This window comes from Cherax quadricarinatus, chromosome 17 (genome assembly GCF_038502225.1).
Source record: "Cherax quadricarinatus isolate ZL_2023a chromosome 17, ASM3850222v1, whole genome shotgun sequence".
Lineage (NCBI taxonomy): Eukaryota > Metazoa > Arthropoda > Malacostraca > Decapoda > Parastacidae > Cherax > Cherax quadricarinatus.
Genome location: NC_091308.1, coordinates 3,808,123 through 3,833,568, shown reverse-complemented (window position 1 = coordinate 3,833,568; position 25,446 = coordinate 3,808,123). Strand labels below are relative to the sequence as shown.

The window sequence follows — 25,446 nt, the reverse complement described above, 5'->3', positions numbered from 1 at the left end:
GATTTTGGCGAAATTATTGCATACACAAATTTCCGGTCGTCCTATATGGCAAGATGAGCGTTGCTATTTAAGCCAAGATCGCAAGTTCTGCCTATTCGGCACGACATAGATATATATATATATATATATATATATATATATATATATATATATATATATATATATATATATATATATATATATATATGCACTGGTCAGGGAGGTATACCATCTTTTAGGAGTGAAGAAGAGCAGAATGTAAGTGTGGGGGAGGTACGTGAGGCATTACGTAAAATGAAAGGGGGTAAAGCAGCTGGAACTGATGGGATCATGACAGAAATGTTAAAAGCAGGGGGGGATATAGTGTTGGAGTGGTTGGTACTTTTGTTTAATAAATGTATGAAAGAGGGGAAGGTACCTAGGGATTGGCAGAGAGCATGTATAGTCCCTTTATATAAAGGGAAAGGGGACAAAAGAGACTGTAAAAATTACAGAGGAATAAGCTTACTGAGTATACCAGGAAAAGTGTACGGTAGGGTTATAATTGAAAGAATTAGAGGTAAGACAGAATGTAGGATTGCGGATGAGCAAGGAGGTTTTAGAGTGGGTAGGGGATGTGTAGATCAGGTGTTTACATTGAAGCATATATGTGAACAGTATTTAGATAAAGATAGGGAGGTTTTTATTGCATTTATGGATTTAGAAAAGGCATATGATAGAGTGGATAGAGGAGCAATGTGGCAGATGTTGCAAGTATATGGAATAGGTGGTAAGTTATTAAATGCTGTAAAGAGTTTTTATGAGGATAGTGAGGCTCAGGTTAGGGTGTGTAGAAGAGAGGGAGACTACTTCCCGGTAAAAGTAGGTCTTAGACAGGGATGTGTAATGTCACCATGGTTGTTTAATATATTTATAGATGGGGTTGTAAAGGAAGTAAATGCTAGGGTGTTTGGGAGAGGGGTGGGATTAAATTATGGGGAATCAAATTCAAAATGGGAATTGACACAGTTACTTTTTGCTGATGATACTGTGCTTATGGGAGATTCTAAAGAAAAATTGCAAAGGTTAGTGGATGAGTTTGGGAATGTGTGTAAAGGTAGAAAGTTGAAAGTGAACATAGAAAAGAGTAAGGTGATGAGGGTGTCAAATGATTTAGATAAAGAAAAATTGGATATCAAATTGGGGAGGAGGAGTATGGAAGAAGTGAATGTTTTCAGATACTTGGGAGTTGACGTGTCGGCGGATGGATTTATGAAGGATGAGGTTAATCATAGAATTGATGAGGGAAAAAAGGTGAGTGGTGCGTTGAGGTATATGTGGAGTCAAAAAACGTTATCTATGGAGGCAAAGAAGGGAATGTATGAAAGTATAGTAGTACCAACACTCTTATATGGGTGTGAAGCTTGGGTGGTAAATGCAGCAGCAAGGAGACGGTTGGAGGCAGCGGAGATGTCCTGTCTAAGGGCAATGTGTGGTGTAAATATTATGCAAAAAATTCGGAGTGTGGAAATTAGGAGAAGGTGTGGAGTTAATAAAAGTATTAGTCAGAGGGCAGAAGAGGGGTTGTTGAGGTGGTTTGGTCATTTAGAGAGAATGGATCACAGTAGAATGACATGGAAAGCATATAAATCTATAGGGGAAGGAAGGCGGGGTAGGGGTCGTCCTCGAAAGGGTTGGAGAGAGGGGGTAAAGGAGGTTTTGTGGGTAAGGGGCTTGGATTTCCAGCAAGCGTGCGTGAGCGTGTTAGATAGGAGTGAATGGAGACGAATGGTACTTGGGACCTGACGATCTGTTGGAGTGTGAGCAGGGTAATATTTAGTGAAGGGATTCAGGGAAACCGGTTATTTTCATATAGTCGGACTTGAGTCCTGGAAATGGGAAGTACAATGCCTGCACTTTAAAGGAGGGGTTTGGGATATTGGCAGTTTGGAGGGATATGTTGTGTATCTTTATATGTGTATGCTTCTAGACTGTTGTATTCTGAGCACCTCTGCAAAAACAGTGATAATGTGCGAGTGTGGTGAAAGTGTTGAATGATGATGAAAGTATTTTCTTTTTGGGGATTTTCTTTCTTTTTTGGGTCACCCTGCCTCGGTGGGAGACGGCCGACTTGTTGAAAAAATAAAAAAAAAAAAAAAAATATATATATATATATATATATATATATATATATATATGGTAGGGTGTGCAATTTGGTAGGGTGTGCAAAAGAAGAAAATTAAAGGTGAATACAGGAAAGAGTAAGGTTATGAGGATAACAAAAAGATTAGGTGATGAAAGATTGAATATCAGATTGGAGGGAGAGAGTATGGAGGAGGTGAACGTATTCAGATATTTGGGAGTGGACGTGTCGGCGGATGGGTCTATGAAAGATGAGGTGAATCATAGAATTGATGAGGGAAAAAGAGTGAGTGGTGCACTTAGGAGTCTGTGGAGACAAAGAACTTTGTCCTTGGAGGCAAAGAGGGGAATGTATGAGAGTATAGTTTTACCAACGCTCTTATATGGGTGTGAAGCGTGGGTGATGAATGTTGCAGCGAGGAGAAGGCTGGAGGCAGTGGAGATGTCATGTCTGAGGGCAATGTGTGGTGTGAATATAATGCAGAGAATTCGTAGTTTGGAAGTTAGGAGGAGGTGCGGGATTACCAAAACTGTTGTCCAGAGGGCTGAGGAAGGGTTGTTGAGGTGGTTCGGACATGTAGAGAGAATGGAGCAAAACAGAATGACTTCAAGAGTGTATCAGTCTGTAGTGGAAGGAAGGCAGGGTAGGGGTCGGCCTAGGAAGGGTTGGAGGGAGGGGGTAAAGGAGGTTTTGTGTGCGAGGGGCTTGGACTTCCAGCAGGCATGCGTGAGCGTGTTTGATAGGAGTGAATGGAGACAAATGGTTTTTAATACTTGACGTGCTGTTGGAATGTGAGCAAAGTAACATTTATGAAGGGATTCAGGGAAACCGGCAGGCCGGACTTGAGTCCTGGAGATGGGAAGTACAGTGCCTGCACTCTGAAGGAGGGGTGTGAATGTTGCAGTTTAAAAACTGTAGTGTAAAGCACCCTTCTGGCAAGACAGTGATGGAGTGAATGATGGTGAAAGTTTTTCTTTTTCGGGCCACCCTGCCTTGGTGGGAATCGGCCAGTGTGATAAAAAAAAAAATATATATATATTTATATATATATATATATATATATATATATTTATATATATATATATATATTTATATATATATATTTATATATATATATAAATATATATATATATATATATGTCGTGCCGAATAGGCAGAACTTGCGATCTTGGCTTAAATAGCAACGCTCATCTTGCCATATAGGACAAGTGAAAATTTGTGTATGCAATAATTTCACCAAAATCATTCTGAACCTAACTAAAAAATATATTTCACTGTGTTTGTTTAGTATTAAATTATCGTAAACAAATCTAAAATATATTTAGTTGGGTTAGGCTAAAATAAATTGTTCTTGTTAAAATAAGGTTAGGTAAATTTTCTAAGTTCCTTTTGGTGCAAAATTAAAATTTTTTACATTAACATTAATCAAAAAAATATATCTTTAAACTTATAAGAATTTTTTTTTGAAAGGACTTAATTTTAAATGAGTTCTTGCTAATTGACCAGTTTTACATATTCGGCACTACACACACACACATATAAATATATATATATATATATATATATATATATATATATATATATATATATATATATATATATATATATATATATATATATATATATATATATATATATATATATATATATATATATATATATATATATATATATATATATATATATATATGGCACCAGCAAGAGAAAGGTAAAGTGGAAATCCTACAGTGTAGTAGGATACAGACAGGATGTCAGCACAGCATATCTGTGGGACATGTAAAAAAATCCTTGGAAGGAAATCCAGAATCACATGCAACCTATGCTCTTCCAAACATCATATCTCTTGTACTAGACTAAATACAGCCTCAAAAAATGACCTCGAACTAGCAAGGTGCTTCTGGTTGTGCAATAAAGATGTAGAACTTTGGGCAGGTATCAGAAAGGTACTAAGGAGAGTAATAAATGATAAAAATAATCAAGAAAACAAGGATGACCTCTTGGATAGTCTACCAAAAATATATAAAACATGGGAGAAAGAGATAGTGTATCAAAAAATGCAGAATGTCCATACCACAACAGATGACTCGAAACTACCTAGTCACCCACATGGTGCTAAGCCAGATCCATCCCCCAGTCATAGCACTAATACCCACAGTGCTGGTGCTGGCCCAGGCCCCCCCGGGCATAGCACCAATACCCTCAGTGCTGGTGCTGGCCCAGACCCAGCCCCACCCCCCAGCCCCAGTGCTGACCCAGACCCAGCCCCCAGCCTTACTGCCAGCCCAGACTCTCCTAGGGACACTACCCAAACCACCACAAAAACAGTAAATATACAACCATCATTGCACAAGACCGTGGCCCACAGTACAGATGTTGGAGAGGAGTCTCCTCCTTCCTCTACTGGGGAAAGTAGATGGAATCCAGGACGGGGTGGCCCTGGCTTGGATACTGAGGATTATAGTGCAGTCTCAGAACCTGCAGAAATTGACAACACACCTCCCAACAATTCTCAACCAAAGGTGAATTTGTGCAAATATTATGCTTGGGGCATCTGTAAGCATGGAATAACAGGGGAAAAAAATGGGACATGCAACTTTGACCATCCCAAAAAATGTAGCGACCTCCTGTCTAAAGGAGTGTGTCGTTCTTCTTCCTGTACTTTCTTTCACCCAAAAATGTGCCACTCCTCGGTCCTCTAGAAGCCGTGTTACAACATCGAGTGCCCTGCATACCATCTAAAAGGGACCAGGAGGCACAGACCCCACAAGACAAACAATAGTAGCTACGACAACCCAACTCCAGGTGATTTTTTAGTGGCAGGAAACGAAAAAAGAAAATGGAAGGAAATAACAAAAATAGTCCACCACCTTGGAGCCTTGTTGGACTGGAGGTGCAGCCAGTGGCCACCCATGGCCCTCCAGAATTACAACTACTGATGCCAATAACAAAATCCCCCCAACAAACACAGAATACAACCTCGTTCATATTTGCTAATATACAGGGCCTTAAGCCATCCACCAACAACAAAATACCTTTTATCAGTGGACTTCTAGTGGAGTCTAATGCAATGTTTGCAGCCTTCACAGAGACTCACACAAAAGATCACTTTGACAGTGAAATATGGATAAGTGGTTACAACCTTTTTAGATGCGACAGAAAAAACAGGCAACAAGGGGGGGTTGGCCTGTATGTCAAAGAGTCCCTTATCTGCACGGAGTTGCTGAACACCACAAATGAGGTAGTTGAAGTTCTATCAATAAAGATCGAGAACCAAAACCTAGTCATTGTGGTTGTATACAAGCCACCAGATGCAACCTCCCAACAGTTCAAGGAACAGCTACTGAAAATCGATTACTGTTTGGAAAACCTTCCAGCTCCATCCCCAAACATCTTACTGCTTGGTGATTTCAACCTAAGGCATACAAAATGGAAAAATGTAGCAAATAATGTTATAGCTGAAACAATCCCCGGAGGTAGCGCAGATGAAAGGTCACACACACATGAGCTACTAAGTCTCTGCGAAAAACACACCTTAAGCCAGCAGATAGTGGAGCCAACAAGACTAGAAAATGCACTTGACCTTATCTTCACAAATAATGAGGACCTGATAAGAGACATAAGAATATCAAAAACAACTAATTCCGATCACAATCTAATCAAAGTCCAGACGTACATGCATAGGGGTCCTGAACAACAGAATGCATGTACCTGTGAAGGTGTCTTCACAAAATACAATTTCAACAACAAGAACATCAACTGGGACCAGGTAAACCATGTCCTAAACGAAACATGTTGGGAAGATGTCTTAAATGACATGGATCCAAACCAGTGCCTTGAAAGGATCAACTTCCTGGTAGCCGAAGCATGTTCTAGGCATATTCCCCTAAGAAAGAAGAAGAGCAGGAGTAAACTGGAGAGAAAAAGACACTCCCTCTACAGAAGACGACGAAGAGTCACTGAGCTCCTCAGGAGTGCTAGAATATCTGATACACGAAAGGAGGCGCTGACCAGGGAAGTGGAAACTATCGAACTTAAGCTAAATGACTCTTACAGGAACCAGGAGAGGCAGGAGGAGCTTAAAGCTATTAGTGAAATTGAAAGAAATTCAAAATATTTCTTTTCATATGCCAAAAACAAGGCAAATACCACATCTAGTATCGGGCCCTTACTCAGAGAGGATGGGACTTACACAGACGACAACAAGGAAATGAGTGAAATATTGAAATCCCAGTACGACTCTGTGTTTAGTGAACCACTAATCGGTCTGAGGATCAACGACCCAAATGATTTCTTCATGAATGAGCCTCAAAACTCCATAAATGTATGCCAGATTTCCGACATTACCCTAACTCCGATAGATTTCGAGAAAGCCATTGACAATATGCCTATGCACTCAGCCCCGGGCCCAGACTCGTGGAACTCTGTTTTCATTAAGAACTGCAAGAAACCCCTCTCGCATGCCCTAAGTACACTATGGAGGAGGAGCTTGGACATGGGTGAAATTCTACAGTCACTTAAAACAACGGATATAGCCCCACTCCATAAAGGTGGCAGCAAAGCATTAGCTAAGAACTATAGACCAATAGCTCTGACATCCCACATCATAAAAATCTTTGAAAGAGTGCTAAGAAGCAGGATTGCAAATCACCTGGATTCCCAAAATCTGCACAATCCAGGGCAACATGGGTTCAGGGCAGGTCGCTCCTGCCTCTCACAACTACTGGATCACTATGACATGGCCTTGGATGCACTGGAAGAAAATCAGAATGCAGATGTAATATACACAGACTTTGCAAAAGCATTTGACAAATGCGATCATGGCATAATAGCCCATAAAATACGTGCTAAAGGAATAACTGGGAAAGAGGGGAGATGGATCTTCAACTTCCTAACAAATCGAACACAAAGAGTAGTGGTCAACGGAGTTAAATCGGAGGCTGCCATAGTGAAGAGCTCTGTTCCACAAGGCACAGTACTCGCCCCCATCTTATTCCTTATCCTCATATCAGACATAAACAGAGATATACACCACAGCACCATATCATCCTTTGCGGATGATACTAGGATCTGCATGAGGCTGTCATCTGCTGAGGATGCGGTTAACCTCCAAGAAGATATAAACAAAGTTTTCCAGTGGGCAACGGTAAACAATATAATGTTCAATGAGGACAAATTCCAACTACTCCGTTATGGAAAACTGGAGAAGATAATAACTAGAACAGAGTATACTACTGACTCCGGCCATACAATAGAGCGGAAAAATAATGTAAGGAACCTGGGAGTAGTAATGTCTGAGGATCTCACTTTCAAGGATCACAACGGTGCCACGATCGCACGTGCAAAGAAAATGATAGGATGGATAATGAGAACTTTCAAAATGAGAGATGCCAAGCCCATGATGATCCTTTTCAAATCACTTGTTCTCTCTAGGCTGGAATACTGCTGTACATTAACATCTCCATACAAAGCAGGTGAAATCGCAGATCTAGAGAGTGTACAGAGATCCTTTACTGCACGTATAAGTTCTGTCAAGCACCTTAACTACTGGGAACGCTTGGAAGCACTTGACTTGTACTCGTTGGAACGCAGGAGGGAGAGATATATCATAATCTACACTTGGAAAATCTTGGAAGGAATGGTCCCAAATCTGCACACAGAAATCACTCCCTACGAAAGTAAAAGACTGGGCAGGCGATGCAAAATGCCGCCAATAAAAAGTAGGGGCGCCATTGGTACACTAAGAGAAAACACCATAAGTGTCCGGGGCCCAAAACTGTTCAACAGCCTCCCATCAAGCATTAGGGGAATTGCCAATAAACCCCTGGCTGCCTTCAAGAGAGAGCTGGACAGATACCTAAAGTCAGTGCCGGATCAGCCGGGCTGTGGCTCGTACGTCGGACTGCGTGCGGCCAGCAGTAACAGCCTAGTTGATCAGGCCCTGATCCATCGGGAGGCCTGGTCATGGACCGGGCCGCGGGGGCGTTGATCCCCGGAATAACCTCCAGGTAACCTCTGCCAGAGAGAGGCTGTGGGCATCCTGCTCTGTGTTTTGGCACAATATCGTCCAATCAAGAACACCTAACAGGATTATCATCAACAAGCTAAGATAAGATTTCGTTCGGATTTTTAACCCCGGAGGGTTAGCCGCCCAGGATAACCCAAGAAAGTCAGTGCGTCATCGATGACTGTCTAACTTATTTCCATTGGGGTCCTTAATCTTGTCCCCCAGGATGCGACCCACACCAGTCGACTAACACCCAGGTACCTATTTGCTGCTAGGTGAACAGGACAATAGGTGTAAGGAAACGTGTCGAAATGTTTCCACCCGCCGGGAATCGAACCCGGGCCCTCCGTGTGTGAAGCGGGGGCTTTAGCCACCAGGCCACCGGGCCTGGTGTGTGATTATCTGCTGCTCGTGTTGGAAAGGGCCAGAAGACTGCATTTCGTCTCTTCCTTCAGAATCAAGAAAAGTGTTGTGTAGGTGAATTCAGTGAGGGAACATAACGGTCACCATGGGTAGGTGAGGTCAGTGAGGGGAGGCCTAATGGATGAGGAGGAGGCGGAGGTTGAGCGGTAAAACTGTGTTCCCCCTTCCCCAAACAGGCGCGCATACACCATGTGCTCGTGTTACAACAATGGAGTGTTTGTTCACCGTATGTATAGTGTATAGTGCGTAGTATGAGCATGGTATGCGCACAGCATATGTAGTGTATAGCGGTGTGTCGTTTATAGTGGGGCTGTGCACAGAGCATAGTGGTACTCACCTAATTGTACTCACCTAAATGTGGTTGCAGGGGTCGAGACTCAGCTCCTGGCCCCGCCTCTTCACTGATCGCTACTGGGTCCTCTCTCTCTCTGCTTCCTGAGCTTTGTCATACCTCATCTTAAAACTATGTATGGTTCCTGCCTCCACTACTTCACTTGCTAGGCTATTCCACTTGCTGACAACTCTATGACTGAAGAAATACTTCCTAACGTCCCTGTGACTCGTCTGAGTCTTCAGCTTCCAGTTGTGACCCCATGTCCCTGTGTCCCCTCTCTGGAACATCCTATCTCTGTCCACCTTGTCTATTCCCCGCAGTATCTTGTATGTCGTTATCATGTCTCCCCTGACCCTTCTGTCCTCCAGTGTCGTCAGTCCGATTTCCCTTAACCTTTCCTCGTACGACATTCCCTTGAGCTCTGGGACTAGCCTTGTTGCAAACCTTTGTACTTTCTCTAACTTCTTGACGTGCTTGACCAGGTGTTGTGGGTTCCAGACTGGTGCTGCATACTCCAGTATGGGCCTAACATACACAGTGTACAGTGTCTTGAACGATTCCTTATTAAGGTATCGGAACGCTATTCTCAGGTTTGCCAGGCGCCTGTATTCTGCAGCGGTTATTTGGTTGATGTGTGCCTCCGGTGATGTGCTCGGTGTTATGGTCACCCCAAGGTCTTTCTCCCTGAGTGAGGTCTGTAGTCTTTGTCCACCTAGCCTATACTCTGTCTGCGGTCTTCTTTGCCCCTCCCCAATCTTCATGACTTTGCATTTGGCTGGATTGAATTCGAGAAGCCAGTTACTGGACCACATGTCCAGCCTGTCCAGCTCTCTTTGCAGTCCTGCCTCATCCTCGTCCGATTTAATTCTTCTCATCAACTTCACGTCATCTGCGAACAGGGACACTTCAGAGTCTATACCTTCCATCATGTTCACATATATCAAAAATAGCACTGGTCCTAGAATTGACCCCTGTGGGACCCCGCTCGTAACAGGCGCCCACTGTGATACCTCTTCACGTACCATGACTCGTTGCTGCCTCCCTGTCAGGTATTCCCTCATCCATTGCAGTGCCTGATCCTCCAGCTTCTGCACTAATCTCTTATGGGGGACTGTGTCAAAGGACTTCCTGCAGTCTAGGAAAATGCAATCTACCCACCCCTCTCTCTCGTGTCTTACTTCTGTTACCTTGTCATAAAACTCCAGGAGGTTTGTGATACAAGATTTGCCTTCCATGAACCCATGCTGGTTTTCATTTATAATCTTGTTCCTTTCCAGGTGTTCAACCACTCTCCTCCTGATAATCTTCTCCATGACTTTGCACACAATACATGTCAGAGAGACAGGTCTGTAGTTTAGTGCCTCGTTTCTGTTTCCTTTCTTAAATATGGGGACTACATTAGCTGTCTTCCATTTCTCAGGTAGTTGCCCAGTTTCAAGGGATGTGTTGAAGATTGTGGTTAGAGGCACGCACAGCATCTCTGCTCCTTCTCTAAGGACCCATGGGGAGATGTTGTCCGGTCCCACCGCCTTTGAGGTGTCAAGGTCACTTAAGAGCTTCTTCACCACCTCCTCAGTTGTTCGTATGTCATCCAATACTTGTTGGTATATTCCCTCTTGATGTTCCCTTCTGTGCTGTCTTCCCACAGCCCTTCCTATCTCTACTGTAAAAACTTCCTTAAATCTCCTGTTCAGCTCCTCACATACCTCCTGATCATTTCTTGTGAGTTCTCCACCTTCTGTCCTTAATCTGATCACCTGGTCTTTGACTGTTGTCTTTCTCCTGATGTGGCTATACAACAGTTTCGGGTCAGTCTTGATTCTCGATGCTATGTCATTTTCATACAGTCGTTGGGCCTCCCTCCTTACCTGTGCGTACTCATCCCTGGCTCTGAGACTGATCTCCCTATTTTCGTGTGTTCTCTGCCTTCTGTACTTTTTCCATTCTCTATTGCATTTTGTTTTTGCCTCTTTACACCGTCGGGTAAACCAGGGGCTCGTTCTGGTCTTCCCGTTGTTACTGTTGCCCTTGGGAATAAACCTTTCCACTGCCTCCTTGCATTTTGTTGTTACATATTCCATCATTTCATTTACTGGCTTTCCTGCCAGTTCTCTGTCCCACTAGACCTCCCGCAGGAAGTTCTTCAACCCTATGTAGTCCCCTCTTTTATAGTCAGGCTTTTCCTATTCAACTCCTGTTATTCTCTCCACTTGCAGCTCTACTATGTATTCAAAGCACAGAACCACGTGGTCGCTAGCTCCTAGGGGACTCTCATACTTCATGTCCTCAATGTCTGAGCTGCCCAGGGTGAACACAAGGTCCAATCTTGCTGGTTCATCCTCCCCTCTCACTCTGGTAGTGTCCTTAACATGTTGGTGCATGAGGTTTTCCAGCACCACGTCCAACATCTTGGCTCTTCATGTTTTGGGACCCCCATGTGGCTCCAGGTTTTCCCAGTCAATCTCCCTGTGGTTGAAATCCCCCATAACCAGCAACTTTGCTCTGCTGGAGTGAGCTCTTCTTGCCACCTCAGCAAGTGTGTCCACCATTGCTCTGTTGCTCTCTTCATATTCCTCTCTTGGCCTCCTGCAGTTCTGTGGTGGATTATACATCACTGCAATGACCACTTTGTGTTCCCCAGACTGAAGTGTACCTGCTATGTAGTCTCTTTCTCCCGTCTCATCTATGCCTTCCATTTTCTCGAATTTCCATCTGTTTTTTACGAGCAGAGCAACCCCACCTCCCCCCCTGCCCCTTCTATCTTTCCTCATGATCTGGTATCCTGGTGGGAAGATTGCATCTGTTATTGTCTCCGTGAGTTTTGTTTCTGTAACTGCTATGATGTCTGGGGACTTCTCATTGATTCTTTCTTGCCATGGTGTATAGTAACAGGTGCACAGAGCATTGTGGTGTATAGTGACTTGTCCTGGGAGGGAGTGAGTGCCCTACTCCGCCTCATCACACATCTTCCACTCCTCCCTTTCCTCCACCGCCCACCACAAGGACGGGAGACCCCTCTCCTCCCCCTACCACCACCATGAACTACATGCGGTATGTGCCATGCGCCATTTTCCCTTCAGCCTGGGCTTACCACACAGTTTGAGGTATGGCAGATGATGAAGCCAGCCAGCCGCAAAGCCAGGGAAACAGTGCACCCAACAATGAAAGAAGAGGCACATGTCAGGTGTGTGGAGAGTTTCGAGCACGCAACAGGGATGGCCGCATTCGTGCACACAATGGGTGTGCAGGATCACATATGCCCCCAACAGAGATTAGCCCACAGCCTCCACAGGCAGATGACAATTCCAATGGCAACCTCCTCACTTGTGATAACCTTCTGTTGGCATTCAAATCCACTGCTAGCAGTACCCTATCCCACATCCCTAAAGCGGCTAGCCCATATGCAGCAGGGAAATTCACAGACCTTCTTAAGCAGGTGAATGGAGGTTCCACCAACTTAGAAGCCTGAGGCACCATCCAAGCATGGCGCAACCTACTCCTGTTCGGCAATGTCTGTATTGCAGTTCCTGAGAGATGAGGCAAACTGCTAACCATGTCAGTTATCAAGGCAGTGCAACTACCCAAGAATGGATAATTGTGTCCCTCTGCCCCATCATCGCAGGAATCACAAAGGTAGACCGAAGAAAAGTCCCACTGAAAACGAGAAAATTTGCACACAGGTTAGCAAAAAAATCGAAGAAGGTAACACAGTGGAAGCAATCCGAATAATTACAAGTGACGACACTGTAGCCCCCAAAGATGAGACCACGGCCCAAGCACTAAGAGACAAGCATCCAACCAGGGACACCATAGCCATCAACAGCAACCCTGAGGAAGACCCCATCACTGAACAATTAATTTTGCCAGAATCGGAAGTCTATAAGGCGAATGTGTCATTTCCTACAGGATCTGCAATTCGACCTCAGCACCTCAAAGAGATGGTAAATCCAGTACTAGGTGCATCTGCACAAAATTCTTCTCACCGAGTTAACAACTTTCATCAACAAATCCCAGAAGAAATTAAACCTTTCTTTTTTGGAGCCTCACTGTGTGCGTTGAAGAAGAAAGATGGGGGAATCAGACCCATTGCGGTTTGAAACACTTCGCCATCTCGTTGCCAAAGCAGCAGTAAGAAACATTCGCCTAGAAGCTGCCAGTTTACTCCAGCCACACCAACTGGGCTTTGGGGTCTCTCAAGGCAGTGAAGCTGCAGCTCATGTGGCAAGGGCCTACATCAGGGACCTACCAGAAGACAAGGCCATAGTCAAACTTGATTTTAGAAATGCCTTTAATATGGTGAAGAGAGATACTGTCTTGCCAGCTGTTCGGGATCGGTTCCCCAGTCTTTTTCCCTTCATTTCAGCCTGCTACAGCAAACCCTCAATTCGTTTGTTTGGAGAACATGAAATTCTCTCATCAGAAGGTGTTCAGCAGGGTGACCCACTAGCTCCACTTCTCTTCTGCTTGGCAGTAAGAGAACTAACTTCCAGCCTATGTAGCAAGCTCAACATCTGGTACCCGGATGATGGCACTCTGGCAGGTACTGAAGAGTCCTTGGTAGGGGACCTACAACTGGTGAAAACACAGGGAGAAAACTTGGGACTCATCCTCAATCCCTCCAAGTGTGAAATCATCATGGCAAACCACGAAATAATCAATGCTGTGTGAAGAATCTTCCCAGAAGTCTCTATTACCACTCCATCCAACAGTATCCTCTTGGGAGCACCGCTGGGTCACCAGGCCATCGACACAGTCCTCAAGGACAAATTGAATGACCTGATGAGAATGGAGGAGAGAATAAGCAATCTTGATGCCCATGATGCTCTGTATCTCCTCACAAGGTGCCTTACTATTCCAAGACTCACTTACTTCCTGAGGTGTGCACCCTCTTTTGACAACCCAACACTCGACGAATATGATGCACACCTGAGGTCAACCCTTAAGAAGGCACTGAACCTGTCACTAGAGGATCAGCAATGGGATCAGGCAACCCTCCCAATGTGACTGGGAGGTATAGGGGTGCGCAAAGCAATGCATGTTGCTTTACCTGCTTTTCTGTCTTCGTGTTTGGCTTCCAGTGCATTAGTCAAGAAGATTGTTCCCGAACGCTTGAGAGACGTGGTAGGAGCTCAAGACCCCAGGTTTACTGAAGCAGCGATTCGGTGGGACACCCTTACAGATTCCTCCAGTAGACCAGCTCCTCCCAAAGAACACAAACAGTTCCACTAGGACAAACCAATCATGGAAAAAATCGCCAACACAATGCTCTCCAATGCCTCAGGAAATGACAAAGCTCGTCTCCTGGCAGTGAAGGCACCACACTCAGGAGATTTCCTGTTAGCTGTTCCTAATTCCTCCTTGGGCACTCGACTAGACCCACAGGCCATTCGGATTGGTGTTGCTCTTCGCCTAGCCGCCCCCATCCTCACCAAACATAGGTGTATTTGCAGCAGGGCGACAGCTGATCAATTCAGACTTCATGGTCTCGTGTGTCACACAGCAGAAGGAAAGTATGCCAGGCATGAGGAGGTCAATGACATCATAAAGAGAAGCCTCGCCACAGCCCGTTGCCCAGCTCAATGGGAACCCCAAGTGCAGAGGTCTGACAGAAGTCAAAAGAGTCCTGATGGAGCCACTATGCTACCTTTGAAGGATGGAAAGCAGATTGCCTGGGACTACACCTGTGCCGCCACATTGGCAGACACCTACTTGCCATACTCCATAGTGGAAGGAGGTGGAGCTGCCAGCCACAGGGAGACCCAGAAGATCCGCAAATATGAAGACCTTTCCCCTTGCTATAACTTCATCCCAATAGGGTTGGAGACCCTTGGAGCATGGGGCAAGTGTGCTCTAAAGTTCCTCAAAGAGATGGGTGACAAGCTCATCATAGAAACCAAGGACCACAGGGCGACCAGCTTCCTCTTTCAGAGGAAATGCCTGCAGCATTCTGGGCACATGGCCCACCGCCGGGGAGCTGGATGAAGTATTCGAGATGTAGCTCTGAGTTACCTATGTTATTTTCAAATTCAAACTTTATTCATACTTTATTCTCTATAAGTATTACAATGCTGAGTTTACAGAATTTGGTTATTGTGTGGTTTACATGTAGTAAAATAATAATTACAGAGTGTACCACTAGAACGCCTAGCATGGCTAGGCATTTCGGGCAGACTTATATTAAATCTTAGGTTTAAAATGTTACAAAATTATGAGATAAGTTGGTATTATGGCTAAGTGACTAAATACTAGTTGTGAGTTTAGCAATGTGAATGCTTTTGTTTTGGTACTATACATAGTTTCAGTATTGGAGTATCACAGGCCAACTTTTGACTAGTTAAGATTCATTATTTTGAGATTGAGATTGATATTTCTGTTTATTGTCAAATGGGTGAGTGAGTGTAAGTGTGAACCACCAGGTGGTATTCGTATTATTATTTGACAGGGTGTATCAGGGAGATAAAATGTTTTCTGATGGTAGTTTTGAAGGTGATGAATGTGTCTGCAGTTTCGGAATTTTCAGGTAGGGTGTTCCAGATTTTAGGGCCTTTGGCATACATTGAATTTTTGTAAAGGTGTAGTCGGACACAGGGAATGTTGTAGAGATGTTTGTGTCTGGTGTTATGCCTGTGGGTTCTGTCACAACTATCAAGAAAGTGTTTTAGGTCAAGGTTAATATTGGAATTTAAGGTCCTGTAGATGTAGATTGCACAGTAGTAAGTGTGGATGTACTGAACAGGGAGTAAGTTTATATCTATGAAGAGTGGGGGGAGGGGTGTTGCCAGGGATGGGATTTAGTGATTATTCTTACTGCGGCTTTTTGTTGGGTTATTATTGGCTTTAGGTGTGTTGCTGCAGTTGAACCCCAAGCACAGATAGCATAGGTGAGGTATGGATATATAAGTGAATGGTATAGTGTGAGAAGGGCAGTTTGCGGCACGTAGTATCGTATCTTGGAGAGGATCCCAACCGTTTTGGATACTTATTTGGTTATGTGTTGGATATGGGTGCTGAAGTTCAGGTTGTTGTCGAGGTTGTTGTACTTTCTATTGTATTTTTCTGAATGTTTTGTCAATGTATTTTGTCTTTAAATAAAATATATATTAAATATAGGAGGTGGTAGGAGAAAATTCTCAAACAGCTTCAGGGAGAACCTTGAGTTTTCCCTGAAGCAAGTTTATTCTTTTCTCTGAGGATGAGGGTCCCTAGGACAGTTGTAGAGGTGGTACCTCCCTGTATATATACATATATATATATATATATATATATATATATATATATATATATATATATATATATATATATATATATATATATATATATATATATATATATATATATATATATATATATATATATATATATATATATAATGTAAGCGAGGCCTCACTAACATTGTCTGTAGTTATGTATGAATATTGATTCCGGAGGAAATTTCATTATCGAAGAACATGTTATTGAATATTGATAAACTAATAGTACTTACAGAGGAGCTTAACAACATTAGTGGCTTTGGCATCACTGAGGCCACTGAAGTATTTATGATGTTTGATGAAGTCTTCCCACACCAGGCAGGCCATGGAGTTCCCACAGGATGAGTGTGTGCTGCTTGCCAAAGGACAGGAATGTTACGTATTTCATAACATCGGGTATTTTAAACTGTTTTAGTCTTGCTGGTATGAAGTTTGTTCCTCTAGCTGAAACTTCTAGCAAGTCGAGATGTTTGGTGCGCTCTTGTTTATTATAAATTAGGCTTCCCAAACACTAACTTAATGACTTCAGTTAATTATATTCAGGGTAAATATTAATTAGTTAAATACAGGTACAGACACTTATATTTAATATCAATAATGATTTACTTGATACTAAATATTAAGTAGTCACAGAAATATTAAATATGACATAGAATAATTACTGAATAAATGGTTGATATATGAGACGCTTTTGAAACATTTCGAGATCATTATTCTTGAAATGTTTCGCCAACCAGTGACTTCTTCAGTCCAAAGCAAAGATCTGTGGAAAATAAGGAGGAGTTTGAGGTAATTAGTCCCTCAGCCTGGAGTCAATGTGCTCATAACTGACTAGCAAATCGTTTCCGGAATAAAGATACACAGATGTTACAAAAGAAGAATAGTCATGACCTACCTGAGGACGCAGCCATAAACTGCAGCTACGAAGAGACCAGCCATTCCTGTCATGTAGCGCAACTTGTCTGTCACCAAGAAGGTGAGAATCTGGTCAGGTTTCTGTATCCTGCCGGAGGTGAGTGGGTCACAGTCTCTGTAGGTAGCGTAGGCGACGAGGCCGGAAAGGTAGAGGACGATCCACAACGTAAACAACCCCACCACGAAGCCAATAATCAACCTACGAGAAAATATTTCATGAGGGACAGACTTATGAACAATCAGTGATGTATAAAATGTCAATAAGTCAATATACTCATTCGCTTTTAAGGTGATGAATTAGACACATCTGCAATATCTGCGTATCTTTATTCTGTAGACGTTTCGTCAACCAGTGGCGAGATGTCTACAGAATAAAGATATCTAGATACCTTCATTGTTGATGTGCTATAGCTAAGAAGATTTAGAGAGAGAGAGAGAGAGAGAGTGTGTGTGTGGGTGTGTGTGTGTGTGTGTGTGTGTACTCACCTATTTGTGGTTGCAGGGGTCGAGTCTTAGCTCCTGGCCCCGCCTCTTCACCGGTTGCTACTGGTGTGTGTGTGTGTGTGTGCGTGTGTGTGTGTGTGTGTGTGTGTGTGTGTGTGTGTGTGTGTGTGTGTGTGTGTGTGTGTGTGTGTGCGTGTGTGTGTGTGCTCACCTAGTTGTGGTTGCAGGGGTCGAGTCACAGCTCCTGGCCCCGCCTCTTCACTAGCCGCTACTAGGTCACTCTTCCTGTTCCATGAGCTTTATCATACCTCTTCTTAAAGCTATGTATGAATCCTCCCTCCACTACATCGCTTCCCAAACTATTCCACTTCCTGACCACTCTGTGACTGAAGAAATACTTCCTAAAATCCCTGTGGTTCATCTGGGTCTTCAACTTCTAATTGTGACCCCTTGTTGCTGTGCCCCATCTCTGGAACACCTTGTCTCTGTCCACCATGTCAATTCCTCTCAGTATTTTATATGTCGTTATCATATCCCCCCTATCTCTCCTGTCCTCCAGTGTCGTCAGGTCGATTTCCCTTAACCTATCCTCTTAGGACATGCCCCTTAGCTCTGGGACTAGTCTTGTTGCAAACCTTTGCACTTCCTCTCATTTCCTTACGTGCTTGTCTAGGTGAGGGTTCCAAACTGGTGCTGCATACTCCAATATGGGCCTGACACACACAGCCTTCGATAAGTGTGACCATGGCGTAATAACGCACAAAATGCGTGATAAAGGAATAACAGGAAAAGTTGGTAGATGGATCTATAATTTCCTCACAAACAGAACACAAAGAGTAGTAGTCAACAGAGTAAAGTCTGACGGGGCTACGGTGAAAAGCTCTGTTCCACAAGGCACGGTACTCGCTCCCATCTTGTTTCTCATCCTCATATCTGACATAGACAAGGATGTCAGCCACAGCACCGTGTCTTCCTTTGCAGATGACACCCGAATCTGCATGACAGTGTCTTCCATTGCAGACGCTGCACGGCTCCAGGCGGACATCAACCAAATCTTTCAGTGGGCTGCAGAAAACAATATGAAGTTCAAAGATGAGAAATTTCAATTACTCCGATATGGTAAACATGAGGAAATTAAAACTTCATCAGAGTACAAAACAAATTCCTTCCACAAAATAGAGCGAAAAACCAACGTCAAAGACCTGGGAGTGATCATGTCAGAGGATTTCACCTTCAAGGACCATAACATTGTATCAATCGCATCTGCTAGAAAAATGACAGGATGGATAATGAGAACCTTCAAAACTAGGGATGCCAAGCCCATGATGACACTCTTCAGGTCACTTGTTCTATCTAGGCTGGAATATTGCTGCACACTAACAGCACCTTTCAAGGCAGGTGAAATTGCTGACCTAGAAAATGTACAGAGAACCTTCACGGCGCGCATAACAGAGATAAAACACCTCAAGTACTGGGATCGCTTGAAGTTCCTGAACCTGTACTCCCTGGAACGCAGACGGGAGAGATACTTGATTATATACACCTGGAAAATCCTAGAGGGACTAGTACCGAACTTGCACACGAAAATCACTCACAACGAAAGCAAAAGACTCGGCAGACGATGCAACATCCCCCCAATGAAAAGCAGGGGTGTCACTAGCACGTTAAGAGACAATACAATAAGTGTCAGGGGCCCGAGACTGTTCAACTGCCTCCCAGCATACATAAGGGGGATTACCAATAGACCCCTGGCAGTCTCCAAGCTGGCACTGGACAAGCACCTTAAGTCGGTACCTGACCAGCCGGGCTGTGGCTCGTACGTTGGATTGCGTGCAGTCAGCAGTAACAGCCTGGTTGATCAGGCTCTGATCCACCATGAGGCCTGGTCACAGACCGGGCAGCGGGGGCGTTGACCCCCGGAATTCTCTCTCCAGGTAAACTCCAGGTACAGTGTACAGGATCCTGAACGATTTCTTATTGAGATTTCGGAATGTTATACTTGGGTTTACTAGGCGCCCGTATGCTGCGGCAGTTATTTGGTTGATGTGCGCCTTAGGAGATGTGTCCGGTGTTATGCTCACCCCAAGATCCTTTTCCTCGAGTAATGTTTGTAGTCTCTGGCCCCCTAGACTGTACTCTGTCTGCGGTCTTCTTTGCCCTTCCCCGATCTTCATGACTTTGAACTTGGTGGGGTTGAACTCCTGGAGCCAGTTTCTGGACCACGCCTGCAGTCTGTCCAGATCTCTTTGTAGTTCTGCCTAGTCCTCGTCCGATTGAATTCTTCTCATCAACTGCACAATATCTGCAAACAGGAAAACTTCTGAGTCTATTCCTTCTGGCATGTCGTTCACATATACCAGAAATAGCACCGTTTCCTAGGACTTACCCCTGTGGAACCCCGTTCGTCACAGTCGCCCACTCTGACACCTCGCCACGTACCATGACTCGCTGATGTCTTCCCGACAGGTATTCCCTGATCCATTGCAGTGCCTTCCCTGTTATACTTGCCTGATCCTCCAGCTTATGCACTAATCTCTTGTGTGGAACTGTGCCAAAAGCCTTCTTACAGTGTGTGTGTGTATCTGTGTGTACTCACCTAATTGTGGTTTCAGGGGTCGAGACTCAGCTCCTGGCCCCGCCTCTTCACTGACCGCTACTGGGTCCTCCCTCTCCCTGCTCCATGAGCTTTATCATATCTCGTCTTAAAACTATGTATGGGTCCTGCCTCCACTACATCACTTGCCAGACTATTCCACTTCCTAACAACTCTGTGGCTGAAGAAATACTTCCCAACATCCCTTTGGCTCATCTGAGTCTTCAACTTCCAATTGTGACCCCTTGTTTCTGTGTCCTATCTCTGGAACATCCTGTCTCTGTCTACCTTATCTATTCCACGCAGTAGTTTGTATGTCGTTATCATGTCACCCTTGACCCTCCTGTCCTCCAGTGTCGTCAGACCGATTTCTCTTAACCTTTCTTCGTAGGACATTCCCTTTAGCTCTGGAACCAGCCTTGTTGCAAACCTTTGCACTTTCTCTAATTTCTTGACATGCTTGACGTGTGCGTGTGTTTGTGTGCGTGTGTGTGCACGCGCTCGTATAAACTAACACTAGCAGCACAGCTTAAAAAAAAAAAAGACCTTTGCGATGTTTGCAGCGTTGAAACCGAGGCAAGTCTTTGATAACTCTGTTGAACGAGAGTGAGAGTGGTGGCTCCCTGGTAGAAGCCCAGCATGACAGTCGACCAGAATGTGTGTCGCTCGTAGGGACTCGTGTTGAAGCTGCCACATTAAATACGTAATTCATTAATAATAGAATTATACATAAATTTACTTATTACATTAAATATCTGCTTCCTGAGACTCTTTCCTTTATCTTCTCTCGGTGAGAGTTACAAAATCTAGTTAAATGCACAAAATATCACTTGATGGAATAAATCACAATAAAAAGCTCGGGTTATATTTCCTGTTTTCACTCTGGTATTTTAACATGTCACTTAATATTAATCAGGTAATTGTGTATATCTACAAAAATGCATTTTTTCCTAAAAATTATTAAGTTTACAAAAAATGCTTTAATTCAGTCATAAACTAACGAAGATGAATTGGACAAATTGAGCAAATAGTGATTGATGAGTGATAGAAATTTGTGTAGATAAATGCCATAACAGAGAAGGGAGAAAGCAAAGTCAGACAGAGGGACTAAGAAGTTTAAAAAATTGAAGAATTGAGACACTTATGCAACACATGGGAATCTTTATTGAAGAAACGTTTCGCCACACAGTGGCTTCATCAGTCCAATACAAAGTAGAAATGGGTAAGGAGAGTAGAAGTTTTGGAAGATCGTACTACAGACAAATTTACGAGAAACTCATGTGTTACATTTGCGAGTCACGAAGTAGTTCCTTCTCCATCTCTGAGGACCAAGACATTGATGTTTGTTAAGAGCCTGGATCACATTACCAGATACTACTTTGCAATAGCTTTCAAATATGTGGATGCAGAAATGCTAAAAATGGTTCTTTACAGAATATATTAGTTACAAATTGGAATATGTAGCTGTTGTGTGGCAGCCAATTCTGAAAAACTTGGATAAATTAGACCAGGTCCAAAGAAGAGCTACGAAGTGACTACCAGTGTTTACTAAAGATGCGCTATCTGGCTGACAGAAGGAAAAGTGGAGACAGGAAACCACATATAAGAATAAAAGATCATGAAAGAGTAGGTAAAAATTATTTCTTTGTATCTGCAACAGGGATGACAAGAGAAAAAAGTGAAGCCGAGGGGATACTAGAATTTTTTCTTCAGGAAGAGAATGGCTCACCTATGGAATAATGAAAACCAACTACGTAGTAAGTGTTACAACCGTTGGAAAAATATGATGAACCAATTATTACAGAGGACAGAGACCTCGACCATTTCTCTGCTCCTGTAACTACATATTGATTGTTTGGTGAGTACTTGTGCTACTAGGTCGGATGCTGTGCTCCTCCCTTAAGGGGCGTGTGGGAAAATTTCGCGCGTGGTTATGAGAATTATTCGAAAAATATGGAAAATGAGTTTTGTTTACAGAAAAATGACAATATCGATCGACTTATGTAATTTTTAGGAAGGCGGGTATATCGCCCTCCTCTAGCTGGATAATTATGAAGACGCTGGATTTGTACTACAAACTGGCGGGAATTATTAAACTCCTCAGAAAGATTCCACCTCGGCATATGCTTGGTACTAAGCACTCTTCAGTTATTTCCTTGCTACAATTTGACGAAGGATTAATATCAACAAGTTTATGAATAACACGTGAGCAACACCTGGGCATCTTCTGGTCCATCAGAAGTTTTGTCAGTCTAATTCAGAGACTCGACAATGGAGACGCGAGTGGTGGAGCGATGAAGCACATAAACCTGGGATGAGCTTGCTAGTGGAGATGTAATTTGCTGGCTGAGGAAGTAGTGGTCGGGTCTGACGTGCGATGATGTAGTGGTAGTAGAGGTCAGTATTTGCAGGAAGTTCTGTAGGTTACTAAGTCTATGCTATAAGGAGAAAGTTAAGATAATCTCTGAAATAAGGTTCCATAATGTTGCTGTGTCTGACAAAAGTAATTAGATCAAAGGTTTACAATACTAACAAGTTGATAAATAAGACACATTTGCAACACCTGTGTATTTTTATTTGAAAGACTCACCAGGAGCTTAATAAAGTGTTGCACGTGTCTTATCCATCACTCTCTCTCCTAGCTGTACAAGCGGTCAAGTCTGATTGCTATGGGAACATAAGAACATAAGAAAGAAGGAACACTGCAACAGGCCTACTGGCCTATGCGAGGCAGGTCCAATTCTACCAATGGCTTAAGCTCTATGACCTAGTGACTGTCTGACCTCACTGACCTAGTGAGGTCAGACACGTCACTTAACTTATCAGTGTGCCAAGTTTGGTGACGATACATTAAAAATACGCAGACATCTGACACAACTGATCAACAAACAGTGCGTAATAAGCTCAGCTGAAGAACTCACTCAAAAAACTGAATGCGCCCTCCGCGCTCAGCGATGGTCCAGACGTTGCCAATACCACCCAGGTCAATACTACAGACGATGACCACCAGCAACACCCCACCAAACATGATCAATGTCTGTAGCACATCAGTGTACACTACAGCCCTCACACCTCCCTATGGAACAAAAATGAAATGAAACACAGAAAAGGTTTTGCTCGGAACACAGTGTCAGGGGCACAAATATGTCCCACAACACTTATACCTAACATATGCGAAATCGCTCAAATAAAATATTTGCAAAATCCCGGCACACACACACGCACACGCACGCACGCACACGCACGCACGCGCGCGCACACACACACACACACACGCACACACACACACACACACACACACACACACACAGGTGAGAACTAGGTGAGAGCGCGCACACACACACACACACACACACACACACACACACACACACACACACACACACACACACACACACACACACACACACACACACACACACACACACACACGCACGCACCAACACACACACACACACACCAACACACCCACACACACACACACACACACACACACACACACACACACACACACACACACACACACACACACACACACACACACACACACACACACACACACAAGGTAACAGAAGTAAGACACACAAGGTATCAGAAGTAAGACACGAGAGAGAGGGGTGGGTTGATTGCGTTTTCCTAGACTGCAGGAAGCCCTTTGACACAATTCCCCACAAGAGATTAGTGCAGAAGCTGGAGGATCAGGCGCATGTAACAGGGAGGGCACTGCAATGGATCAGGGAATACCTGACAGGGAGGCAGCAACGAGTCATGGTATGTGAAGAGGTATCACAGTGGGCGCCTGTGACGAGTGGGGTCCCACAGGGGTCAGTTCTAGGAGCAGTGCTATTTTTGATTTATGCGAACGACATGATGGAAGGAATAGACTCTGAAGTGTCCCTATTCGCAGATGATGTGAAGTTGATAAGAAGAATTAAATCGGATGAGGATGAGGCAGAACTGCAAAGAGACCTGGACAGGCTGGACATGTGGTCCAGAAACTGGCTTCTCGAATTCAATCCTGCCAAATGCAAAGTCATGAAGATTGGGGAGGGGCAAAGAAGACAGCAGACAGAGTATAGGCTAGGTGGACAAAGACTACAGACCTCACTCAGGGAGAAAGACCTCGGGGTGACCATAACACCGAGCACGTCACCGGAGGCACACATCAACTAAATAACTGCTGCAGTATACGGGTGCCTGGCAAATCTGAGAATAGCGTTCCGATACCTTAATAAGGAATCGTTCAAAACACTGTACACTGTGTATGTTAGGCCCATACTGGAGTATACAGCACCAGTCTGGAACCCACACCTGGTCAAGCACGTCAAGAAGTTAGAGAAAGTACAAAGGTTTGCAACAAGGCTAGTCCCAGAGCTCAGGGAAATGTCGTACGAGGAAAGGTTGAGGGAAATCGGACTGACGACACTGGAGGACAGAAGGGTCAGGGGAGACATGATAACGACATACAAGATACTGCGGGGAATAGACAAGGTGGACAGAGATAGGATGTTCCAGAGAGGGGACACAGGAACAAGGGGTCACAACTGGAAGCTGAAGACTCAGACGAGTCACAGGGACATTAGGAAGTATTTCTTCAGTCATAGAGTCGTCAGGAAGTGGAATAGCCTAGCAAGTGAAGTAGTGGAGGCAGGAACCATACATAGTTTTAAGAAGAGATATGACAAAGCTCAGGAAGCAGAGAGAGAGAGGACCTAGTAGCAATCAGTGAAGAGGCGGGGCCAGGAGCTGAGTCTCGACCCCTGCAACCACAATTAGGTGAGTACATACACACACACACCAACATGCGCACACACCAACATTCACACACACATACACACACACACACACACACACACACACACACACACACACACACACACACACACACACACACACACACACACACACACACACACACACACACACGCACACACTCACGCACACACTCACGCACACACGCACACACGCACACACGCACACACACACTCACACATGCACACACTTATATACAACAGGCCAAGTGTCTAATCGACATGTGCCTAGGACAGAATGGTAACTAACTAACTAACTAACACACACACACACACACACACTCACACATGCACACACTTATATACAACAGGCCAAGTGTCTAATCGACATGTGCCTAGGACAGAATGGTAACTAACTAACTAACTAACACACACACACACACACACACACACACACACACACACATGATATATACCAAAATTCCTTCTTGCACCAGCTCGTTGCTCTCTGAGCATGACATTGATCAATATCGTATTTTCTTTTCAGTCGTAATATTCCACACTGGGATAACTGCAACTTATTCTGATATTTTTATTCTATAAATGCAACGCCGCGGGTTAGCTCTCTGCT

At 44.0% G+C, this 25,446-nt stretch overlaps 1 protein-coding gene across 4 annotated transcripts in view; it reads right to left on the bottom strand.

Moving 5' to 3' along the window:
• Window positions 1–25,446, bottom strand: part of LOC128686444 (sodium-coupled monocarboxylate transporter 1) — a 109,006-nt gene that overhangs the window by 72,352 nt on the left and 11,208 nt on the right. For 3 of the 4 annotated variants that reach the window (XM_070085718.1, XM_070085722.1, XM_070085719.1), the window contains 4 exons: window positions 22,986–23,140; window positions 20,611–20,751; window positions 17,008–17,226; window positions 16,346–16,464 (listed from right to left, as the gene is read on the bottom strand). In XM_070085718.1, the coding sequence (XP_069941819.1) occupies window positions 16,346–16,464; window positions 17,008–17,226; window positions 20,611–20,751; window positions 22,986–23,140 (634 nt within the window). The remainder of the gene's footprint in view (window positions 1–16,345; window positions 16,465–17,007; window positions 17,227–20,610; window positions 20,752–22,985; window positions 23,141–25,446) is intronic. The other variant, XM_070085721.1, reaches the window with a different exon arrangement.